This window comes from Scomber scombrus, chromosome 9 (genome assembly GCF_963691925.1).
Source record: "Scomber scombrus chromosome 9, fScoSco1.1, whole genome shotgun sequence".
In the NCBI taxonomy this organism is placed as follows: domain Eukaryota; kingdom Metazoa; phylum Chordata; class Actinopteri; order Scombriformes; family Scombridae; genus Scomber; species Scomber scombrus.
The window spans coordinates 23430880-23442699 of NC_084978.1; the positions used below are offsets into that span (position 1 = coordinate 23430880).

Here is an 11820-nt window from a genome sequence, read left to right on the forward strand (position 1 = left end):
GTGATAATTCGTTATCATTATCAGGCGGGGCCACTGATGGAGTTTTAATCTGAAGAGGGAAAGTCGACCCGGGCGGAAGTAGAGTTCACAATTTCCTGAGTCATTGCCTAGTTCAAATCTGAAACGAAACAACTCAGAAGCATCCTCAATATAGGCTGTATTATATATTTTCTTTGATATTTAAAGTATACTCAAAATGGAGGGTACCGTATCAAACGTGGAAGTGTGTAACTTTGCTTACACGGGGAAGTTTGAGGATTTAAAACAGTGTATCCTGTCAGATAAAACGCTTGCCTGCAAAACAGACCAGGTAAGTAAATTAGCTGTTGTACATCACACAGCAAAGCCCCAGGGGATTTGTTTGTGTTATGCCAAGTTAAGCAGTCTTGTTTTAATCCTCGATTTGTGTGTAATTATTTCAGGACCGTAGAACCGCGCTGCATTGGGCTTGTTCAGCTGGTCACACAAATATTGCGGAGTTTCTGTTGGACCTGGGAGTGGACGCCAATCTACAAGATGATGTAATCCTGCTGGTTCTGACACAATGCTACAAAATGTTTTTAAGTGGTCTAAAAACAAGGTGCTGCTAGTGGGTGATTCTGTTTTTAGTCCTCTGAGGTGGTGGAGGAATGGCAAGTAATATATAGGCTATGTCAGATATAATTCAGTCCTTATTATTGCTGCAACTAATGATTATATTCATAATAAATTCATTGTTTATTATTTTTTCAATCAATCAATTAATTGTTGGATTTATGAAAAATCCCAAATGGGTGAAAAATGTCAATATCCATCACCCAAAGCCCACGATTAAACCTAAATATCCTCTTTAGTCCCAAGTAACAGTCCAAAACCCAAAAATGTTCAGTTTATTATCATGGAAGACGTATGAAACCAAGTCATTTCAGCCTATAAAGAGATTCAAAATGATCTTATCGATTATCAAAATAGTTGATTAATTTGATTAATTTTCTCTTTTCTTACTACCTAATATCGGTATGGGTATCAGCCACAAGAGGTCGGGCCCTACAATTCATATCACTAGAACACAATGTGGACTAAACATATAAAATTGTCACCTTTCTAAAACTGTCTCTTTCACCCATTGCACCAAGGAACATTTTGCAGTGTAAAGGAATTGTCATATTAATAATTTTGTGTAGAATTTAGTTTTTTAACAAGTATTTTTAATGTCAAAGTTTATATGAACATGTAGGGAATGGTATTTCATTGTTCTCCTGATATCAAATAGAAATAAATATAAATCATAGCATCACAATGTCATAGTCTAGAACATGAACAGACATGTTATTCACTTATCTCCTCTCTGTTTTGTGAAACATTTACATGTGATGTGTCATTTCCCAGGCTTCATGGACCCCCCTTCACATCGCAGCATCTGCAGGCAGAGAGCAAATAGTGAGATCTCTAATATCAAAAGGGGCACAGCTGAATTCAGTCAATCAAAACGGATGCACCCCCCTGCACTATGCTGCCTCAAAAGACAGATACGAGGTAAATGGCTGATATTTTGATTGTCATGCTTGTTATTGTTTCTTTAATGTCTTTAAAGTAGCTCTATACATATAAATTATGTCTCATTTGTAATTATATTTCCAATATGTAAATCTATTTATTAATAGATATATTACATTTTTATAGCTTAGCTGTTTCTTTTCTTATTCAGGTAGAATTATTACTTTGATAATATATTTACTTCAGGATAACATGGCTATTAACTTCTGCTATATTTTACAATGGGTAGGTTAATTGTTTTTTATAATTAAAGACACCTCATTTAATATTTTAGAATAAAAGCATTATCTTAGAATAAGTCATATAGTAGCATTATATAGTAGCATTATCACGACTGAACCTAAAGCTACCCTTATAAGGGAATGCATATCCTTTACTGATTTTATTAAGGCTTTACCCTTTCATTTACCATATTTGGAATCAGGGGTTTTCAAAATGTGAGACTTTGGGCCTCCCCTCAAGAAAAAGACACCCCCTTACACTTACTTGCAAGTTTCAATCTATTCCCAAATGCCTATAGGATCATTACTATGTTATTTGACCTCATAGACACTCAATAATTGAGCCTTTAGTTGCTGTTTGACATAACTTCAGGTATTAGTTTCTGACTCAGGGACAGTGGGAAAAACATTAAAATTCCCCTGATTGACTCTCTAAAATTAATCTCTGATCAATCACTGAAACTAAATCACACACAGATTTAGGCTATTCTATGTGATCTCCCTTTGATAACTTATATAATATCTAACGTACTATTGAAACTGTTTGAAGCCCCTCTGGGGAGGCATGCTTCACACTTTGAAACCCTCTGCTCTCCATGATGCTGACAATGATACCACAAAGTGAAGTGTGAAATGCTTTAAGGGAAATGTGAAATGAGACCTATGTGTAAGAAAACCACACAGAGGGTAGAGTTAGTGTACAACTGGGCCAACATAACTTTACCTTCAGATGCTTTGTTTCCTAACCATTTACTTTAATTTCTCCAAAAAGTAAAGCAGGGTCCAACTCATTGCCACACTGGCAGTTACAGTGTCATTGCTTTCTCATACTGTGATGAAATGACTTAAATGGACATGAAAATAGTTAAAAGTTTCATCAATGTACACACTCATCTCCACAGTGATTAGTTGACAAGTGACTGTGTCAGTCAATGAGTGAAGATAGATTTCATAAATGAAACAAGGTAAAACATTGAATCGTACTGTAGATTGCATCTGAAAAACAGTGTCTACTCAATGATCTTCATTCATTGATGGTATAACTACGCATATGGTTCCTATTTTACTGGGTATTCTAGCGATGACAGTGAAATCGGCTTTATTCATTAATCTGTTGACTCTTTAATGTACACTTAAACTTTCAAAAGTGTGACAGTAGTTATATTACAAGTTCATCAACGCCAAACTGCTTTTTTTCTGCTAGGGAATAGTGTAAACTGTTACTCATGGTGTTATCATATTGTTTTAATATTTTAAAACCCTGATTGATTCCTCATTTCTGCCATCAAAATATAATCTACAAAGTTCATTATTGTTGAATTTTCCCAAACTCATGCACCTTCTGAACTACCTTTAACTTCTACTACCTGCTACCTACTTTTAGAGACTGTGCTGTGAATTAGTTATATACCAAAAATGTAGTGATCCTACAATTAGGACTCATATGCCCCATATGCTTATTTGTAGGAGTCTGAAACTGCTTTTAACCTTCGCATGTGTTGTAATTATGTCCCCCAGACTTGTATTAAAATATTATTGTATTCAATCAATTTAGCTAACATTTTTTAACCTTTGACATTTCCCCTTGGCTATTAGATGACAAACAACATTAGCTGTAACATAACTCCTGGGTATCTTCTATGCTATAGACCTGTCCAGGAGGGAAATCTGTAATTAAACCTTCACCTGCATCAAAATCAAGCAATTAGCACCCAGTTGTACTACACTGCTTTAGCTGATTCAGCCAGACTTTAAGCTTCCCCACAACCTTAAACAGCAGCTACTGATTTCATACTACATGCTCACCCTAAGCAGGGTTTGAGTATGTGGTTTGTTCAAACTAGAAAAATTGAGAGATTAAAGATACTGTAAAAGGTCAGTTTGCATGTTAAAAAAACGTTTGATTTGAGTTTACTGTTGATATACACTTGTTCCACAATACAATGAAAGAAAAGAGAAAAGCTGCTCACAGTTGCTAAAAATAGAGACAAATTACAGATAGTGATGTGGCAGGTTGAGGAAGATAATGGAAATTTAGAAAGACGAATTCAATCTTTGAAAAATTTCCTTTTCTAGTATATATTTATTATATACCAAGTGCAAAAAATGTCATTCTATTTTGAGATCAAACTGACATTATATCCCCCACTGTGAAACCCCTTTTTGTCAGGGACTCAAAATTAGTTTAGTCTCACTTCAGGGACTCAAGTCTAGTTTAGTCTCACTTCCTGAGCAGGCTGCAAAATCCCTGGTATCAATTGTGACGTGCCTTTCCGATACCAACAGAGAAGGATGTGAAAACTTGTATTTCATGTTAATGAGACGTCACAGATTTTTCAAGTAGGCTACTTCTCAGTGACTTGTCAGTAATACAATTCTCCTCCTTCATAGATTGCCCTCCTGTTGCTGGAAAATGGAGCAAACCCCAACGCCAAAGATAAGCTGGAGTCCACTCCGCTTCACAGAGCGTCTGCCAAAGGCAACTACCGCCTCATCCAGCTGCTTCTCAAACAGAGCGCCTCAACCAACATCCAGGACACACAGGGCAACACACCACTGTATGTGTTTGTATAAGTATTTGTCAGATACAGCATTTCACATACTGTTGTAGGGGGAAACTGTGGGTTAAAATAAACACACAGATATCCCTAAAGGGCTTGTTCATACGAATTTTTAAATAAAATTTAAAAATCACTAATTTTTGTTGGTATCAGTCATGCAGATAGTTTTTACTTCCACCATAATACCCTGTAGGTGAATTAAATTTAGTATGTGGTGCTTACAACATTAGAAATACATTAGAAATCCAATTAAATAAATACAATTCTGAATGATTTTTTTCCTCCAGCCACCTGGCGTGTGACGAGGAGCGTGTCGAGGCAGCCAAGTTGCTTGTGGAACATGGGGCCAGCATCTACATTGAGAATAAGGAGGAAAAGACCCCCCTGCAGATAGCCAAAGGCGGTCTGGGCACCCTACTTCGTCGAATTGTGGAGGGCTGATGCGTTTACTGACCCTCAGGTCATGTTCCAGCTAGAATCCACACCATCTAAGTTACATCACGAGAACTCTCATCCCTATCAATCCTCCTTGAATGGCCTGGTGTGACTCAGTCAGATTGGTGACGAGTGGAAGATGAAACAGTGTGCGGGAGAATCGTGGGACTGTTCTGCATCCTTTTCAGCTCCTCGGATGGGGTACTGAAGATGCTCAGACCATACAGGTCGGACCAAAAAACACTCTACTGCACTAAAGAGCAATCTGTCTAACACTGCAGCCTGTTTTTCATGAAGTTTGAATTGTTGCAAAAATGACTAAATAAAAATCAGTGTTCAGCCTGTTAAAGTATGTTTGGGGTATGGTTTATTGTTGCACATGAAAACAGAGATATGGCCTTTAACCTATGGAGCTATAGTTGTTCTCCGTAAGATGTGAAGAAAGTCAAAACTCCAGTAACACTTGTAGTATAGGAGAACTTTATTAATGGATGACCCTGATGAAAGCCAAGCCAAGTCTGTTAGTAAAAGTTCTCCTGAACAATAAGTGTTGCTGGAGCTTTGACTTTCTTCAGACTTTTTTCCTGCTCCATTCACTTTTGGAAAAAGGTGAAGTTGAAACCTCAACCCTGTTTCTACAGCTCTGTAAGGTGTACAATGTTTCCTCCAAATTGTTATTTGTCTGGCCAGTTAGCTTGCTCAAGTTCGGTATCAGCAAATTTTACTCAAAGTATAGTAATAGTTTGCATTATGAAAGCTCAAAGGTCTTTAAGACAGATTAATATAGTATAGTAAAAAGTACAATATTTTCCTCATGAATGCGCTCGTAAATGCAATTCGGCGGTCTTTACATCTTTAATGTATACTATTGAACCATTCATAGTGAAGGTTTCTCTGGGAAACCCCAACTCAACCCCGCGAAAGCAGTAGTGGGTGCCCTCCCTGACGTCAGGAGGGTGGTCAGCTGGGGTGCGTATAACATGGTGCGCACCGGAGCCTCGCCTGTGCTTTCCTTTTCCAGGAAGCGAGGGCACGTCAAATAAACAGTCTCTTTAATAAGTGGATTCCCCTGTGGCAGGTGGTCGCACCAAAAGCTGCCTGAAATTAAAGATTGGAGAGGTGGACAATTAAGGTAACATTGAAGTTTTGAAATAATAGTTGGTTATGTAGCATTTTGAACTGACGTTATATTGAACAGCTAAGCTAACTGAGCTAGCTAACGTTTGTAGTTAGCGTGTGTTAGCGCTAACTACATATATTTTCGTAATAACAGCCGACATTATAGCTCAAGAGCACTGATAGAAGTCCAAACACATTGTTTTTTATACCTAAGCGGGTTTTAGCCCTTGATATAGGTCTATTCGTCTAACTGCTGAACAAATGTAGTGTGTGTTTGGTTAAGTGTCAAGTGTCAAATGCCAGCAGTCGGGGACTTTCAGCAGCGTTGCTTACCAGAAACTATGCGGCTGTTGTGTCACTATTGTCTAACGCAAAGCTGCGCGACCTTTCTAGAGTTTGCGGGGCCAGTCCCTACAGTCAACCGTAGAAATATGTGGGAAAACATTGCGTGTTTTTTCTGCGTTGCGCCTTGCTATATCACATGGTTAAACACCTCTGACGCCATGCAACAACACCAGCTCTTTGGGGCGAATTCAGATGCAGCAGATATCTTCACAAATAGGACATATTGTCCTCTGTCCTCACGCCTTTTAACACACATTTAAATGTGTATAGATTTGGTGATTGACAGTCCAAAGATCACAGCGTGACTCCCTTCATTAAAGCAAGCATACAATCCTAAAGATAGCAGTGTATCAATAAAGAGTTGCTTAATCAGTGTTGATGTAGTTACTGTGCTTGCAAGATAAGTCTTATATATCAAGAGGTGATATTGCTTCATTCCTTGAGATTAAACTGATCTAAGCTTATAGTTTAGTTGACTTGAAGTCTCCGATATCAATAGATATTTTCCACTACATAGGTTCTGCTTCACATATGGTGAGTCTGTTTACGTTCAGTCCAATACACAGTTTAGTATGATACACATGCACTTTCAAACAAACAAAAAAAAAGCCTAAAAAAAACTTTGAGCCATGTGACATCAATGCAATGATGAAAACAAATGAGCAAACAACCTTAAAGGAAAATATGTATAAGATGGAGTGTGTCATGTTTCCCATGATTATCCTTTGTTATTAAAAAATTATACCACAGCTCCACAATGCCGACCTTTTATACTTTCATGTCCTACATATTGTATAAGACCTATTTGATTATCAGTGTGTGTCAACTTGTCTTACAGCTTCCTTGTTCCCTTTGGAAAAGTCTGCGTTTTTGGATTGCAAAGGGATACACCCTCTGCAATACAAGCGTATTACAGTGTACTGAACCTTTAGACAGCCTTGCCACTCCTGTGCCCATCCCTCACATGGAACAGCCAACGCCTCCGTGTGATTACAGTGTGGCTCCCTCTTAAAGGCACCGTCACCCTCTAAGAACTCAAATTTACCAATCAGCTTTCTTGGACCAGACGCATCAATTTAATTGTCTCTTTTTATTATTTACCACTTTTTAACCCTTTGGAATTAATTCTAAGTGTATAGTTGGGAATTAGCCGCTTTGTTTACTTGTTAAATGCTAACAAATGTAGGAAAATTTGATTACTCTGAAATGATTTAACATTTTTTAAGGCATTAACTTAATTTCAAAATGTACACTTAATATCTACAACTAATTTTTATTTATTTTTTCTGTTTTATCTACAGGCATTCTGTCCATCAAGTCAGTCCACTCAGCAGTTTCCTGCCTTAACCTAACATGTCTGATCTTAGACAAGACGGTGACTTAGACACAGACCATGCGGAGGATTTCTCCCTGATAAACAGTCGCCTGGACTCGTTCCGTGGCTCTGGTCTGGCCCAGCAGGTGTCAGCTGAACGATTGGCCCGGGCCGGCTTCTACTTCACCGGCTATGCCGACCGTGTTTGCTGTTTCAGCTGTAAGAAGACAGTGGAAAACTGGTGCAGGGGAGACACACCTGTAGAGAGACATAAAGAGGTATTCATAATGTAAAAGGAATGTGATCAACATTTCAGTTCTCACTCTCTTCCAAATACCTACTTCATACTGTCCCTCTGTTACAGGTTTCCCCGTCATGCAGGTTTCTAAGCTGCACGCACCGTACCAATTTGAATAACACACTGACTAATGGTACCACATATAATGAAGAAGCAGAAGACATGGAATATCGTTTGAGAACAGGAGAGGTTGTCGATGAGTCCACCTACCCAATGGTTCCTCACATGAGGAGTGAAGAGGCCCGGCGTCAGACCTTCTCTTCTTGGCCCTCTACTGCTCCTGTGAGACCCAGAGATCTAGCCGAAGCCGGCCTCTACTATGTACGAGAGGGCGACCGGGTGCAATGTTTTTGCTGCGGTGGCATGCTGGGTGGCTGGGAAGCAGGGGATACCGCTTGGGGAGAACACACCAAACATTTCCCCCATTGCTTCTTTATCCTTGGCCACGATGTGGGCAACATCCCATTTCAGGGGGGTACAGAGGAGGAGGAGGGCAGCAGAAGACAAGGCGCAAGCTCTCATGTCCATATGGGGAGTTATGAAGAGAGGCTTGGTAGCTTTGCAGGTGTCCAGCATCCTATTGACCATGAGAGGCTTGCCAGGGCTGGCTTCTACAGCACAGGTAAAGGGAGAGAAAAGGGTTGATTAACACTCAAAAACATAAATGATTTACATTTCTCTGACATTTAATCATAGCTCTGAAAGTAGGCATGTCTTAATTGTGTGTGCCCTTGCAGGGACAGGAGACAGGGTTTTGTGTTTCTGCTGTGGTGGAGGTGTAAAAAGCTGGCAACCTGAGGAAGACCCATGGGAAGAACATGCCAAACACTACCCTGGGTAAGAACAACTATGATTCTCCCTTTTCAAGTATTTTATCTATATTTCTGTATACAGGTATTTAATTTTGTTTTATTAGAATTTCATTACCTTTTCTTTGTTGTAAATCAGATGCAGATTCTTGTTAGCGGAAAAAGGACAAGAATTTGTCAACAGCATCCAGCTACAGGACCCACGACGAAATGGAGCTGTAAGTATTCAGTACATTGACAAATACCTGAATACCTGGGTTGCTGTTTACTTTATCAACAAATATAATTTTTGTTTTGATTGATTGATTGATGATTGATATTTCATCAAAAGAATTCCCACACACTGACAAAAAAGTCATAGAAGAGGCTTGGGATGCAAAAGAATCCATTTGTTTGTGAAAAAATGTGACAAAACAAAAACAAAAACGTTTCAGTCAAAGGACCAAACTGCAAATTGCAGTTATTCTTACCAATATTAGGTTAAACTTGATTTCTATATGTTTTTGTATGTGACACATGATAAAAACCCAACACAGCAAAGTATTGCTGTGACAGCAGTTTGATGGAATTAAAGCAAATGTCATTATTAACAGTGATGCAACCTTGTATCCTAAATATTTTAATCCAAAATTTATCTGAAAATAAAATATATGGATTTTGTTCCCATTTCTTATATTGAAGTTGTTTTGAGAAGGGCTCCCTTTGCAGCAAGTATGGACAGTATGAATAATTTCAGCAACTACTAACTTTTTCCATGCATATGTGAGCTTGAATAGAATGTTTTTAAGCAGGCTTGAAAAAATGTGTTTTTGGTCAGACAAATTGAAAAAGAATGCATGCTTGCAATGTTTAAATGAAATTGCTTAGTACTGTAATGTTTGTTGTACGTTTTTTTGGCTATGTGGAAAAATTAGTAATCAAATATGATGTAACCTGTAGTGATGTCGCTCATGCTTTTATTTTTTACTGACATTATTCTGTAAATAACTTTGAATATGTTTGTTTTCAGACTTCGAGTCATCAGAATGGATTTTCAGTAGATAGAAATGGTAAACTTTTACATATATCTATTTTTAATTTGACTACCCTCTACAACATTAAGGACGTCTGTCTACTGTTTCTGAAGAACATTACATTATATACCTGTGTAAAACTTTTTTTTTTTTTTAAAACATGACTGGATAAAACAAGTAGTTGTGTATACTGATGTTTCCTCTTTATGTTCAGAGGTGCTGCGGTCTGCCATGGCTCAGAAGGCCATAGAGAGGGGTCTGGATCCCAGTGTGGTGGAAAAGACCATCTTGGAGAAGATCAGCAGGACGGGCACAAGCTACTCCACCCTGGAAGCACTTATGGAGGATTGCAATAACAACATGCGAGAGAGCGATTCCATGTCAGCGGAGCAAGGTACTTTAACTCCTGGATGCTAAACCATGTTCAGGGCACACATCAATAATATAATTGATTACATTAAAAAAGCCTGAGGAGCAGACACATTTTGATATTTTACTTTTTTTTCCAGATGAAGACCCACTGAAGGAACTACGAATGCTGCAAAGGGAAAAACAGTGTAAAGTATGTATGGACAGAGATATTTGCATTGTCTTCATCCCATGCGGTCATCTGGTCACTTGTAGGGAGTGTTCAGAGTCACTCAGCAAGTGTCCAATCTGCTGTGGAGCCATAACACAGAAGATCAAGACTTATGTGACTTAAGGAAATCACAGACTCTTGCCAAAATTTCAGTGCTGCTTTCTCACTATCCTTATTATATTGTATTTTAATATTGATTGTAGATAGCCTGTAATATATTTAAGGATGTTGTATGTATGAGTTTGAGAATAAAAGACTTAATAAATGTCACAACAAAACAATATTTTCACAATCACTGACATGGTAAATAGTTGTAAATATTGAGATCATATGATATTATAAATTGCTTATGTTGACTTTCTAGGTCTATAATGAGTACTCCAACCTGTAATAATCACATGACAGGAGAGTAACCATTTTCTTACCAGAGGTGCCTTTCTCTAAGTTAATGTACTAATTTTCCTATTTTATTTTGGGCATTTCGCACAGTTTAATTAAACTCGACATTGGATGTAATACTGGTTTCATACACTAATGTGCGCCGCTCATCTTGTCTGGTGTATTGTTTTATTTTTCTCGATGTGTGCAACTTTGTAAAAATATTTTAGATATGTATCAGTAAATCCATTAATACTTACAATGGACAAAATAGGGCCTGCAATTAATCAGTGTGGTGTGAAATCCTTTTTTCCATTCCATTATGCAATCTGTTGCTTCATTCGAGAGTGAATAAATCTGTTCTAATTGGACTTTGAATGCTTTTGTTTAATTACTATTATGTTTGCTTTTTTTTTGTTTTAACTAAAACTGGTTGGGGGTTGGGGGTTGGGGGGGGGGGGGGTTGGGGGGGGCAAAGAAAAAAAACATTCTCTTTTTCTTGCTATATAACATGATCATGCTATCAGCTAGAACCTTGTACATATTCTTTCAAAAAGATTTTAGTAATTAAAAATGTTTATGTTAACAGTTTGCAGGCACGAAAAAAGGGAAGAAGGCAAGAAAAAAAAGTACACATCTACATGACTTTTTTCTTCTTTTTTTAAACTCTAAATAGTGTAAGGATAAATAGATGTGTAGAGGGGTTAGGTCGCCAAAGTCACCTTTTCTAAAAGTGTACTGTAAATTTGATTTGTGGCATATGGCATTTGAAAAAAATATGAATGAATTATATTCCCGCGTCTCAAAGGGGATTCAAATTAACCCTTTAGTAGTGGATTATATATCAAATATTGGAAGGCGGTTGCACATTGATAGTGCCTCTTCTCTTATTCAACATTAATGGGACTGAGACACTGAAGTCTGTATTTTACAGCAGGATCTAAAGGGCACCTCAGCAGAGGGGGTGCGTGGCGCTTGAGACCACAACTGAGGGGTTGTCTCGTTTGATATGGTAGCTAAAAATCAACTTATATTAACTTTAAAACGTGATTTTTTCTGTTCCAAATAACCAGGACTTTTCACTTTGTTTCTCTCAGCGATTCATCCAACAGCTTGCAACCGAGGACAAACCACGGAAGAAGAAGAAGCAATCTTGAGATGTAGTACTTGTCAGTCGTCACTAGGTGTCAGATCCTGAGCGGTGTGTATA

General features: G+C 38.1%; 2 protein-coding genes across 2 annotated transcripts; both read left to right on the top strand.

Annotated features, from left to right (window-relative positions):
- Window positions 1-89: 89 nt before the first annotated feature.
- On the top strand, window positions 90-5089 carry psmd10 (proteasome 26S subunit, non-ATPase 10). Its single transcript, XM_062425630.1, has 5 exons — window positions 90-310; window positions 423-521; window positions 1369-1515; window positions 4149-4315; window positions 4606-5089. Exons 1-5 carry the CDS (start codon window positions 197-199, stop codon window positions 4757-4759), a joined length of 681 nt encoding a protein of 226 aa, XP_062281614.1. The 5' UTR covers window positions 90-196; the 3' UTR covers window positions 4760-5089.
- A 666-nt stretch (window positions 5090-5755) lies between these two features.
- Window positions 5756-10950, top strand: xiap (X-linked inhibitor of apoptosis). The gene is made up of 8 exons (XM_062425629.1): window positions 5756-5885; window positions 7519-7810; window positions 7897-8452; window positions 8568-8667; window positions 8779-8857; window positions 9649-9688; window positions 9867-10046; window positions 10162-10950. The coding sequence occupies exons 2-8, from the start codon at window positions 7571-7573 to the stop codon at window positions 10353-10355; spliced, it is 1389 nt and encodes a 462-aa protein (XP_062281613.1). The 5' UTR covers window positions 5756-5885; window positions 7519-7570; the 3' UTR covers window positions 10356-10950.
- Window positions 10951-11820: the final 870 nt, after the last annotated feature.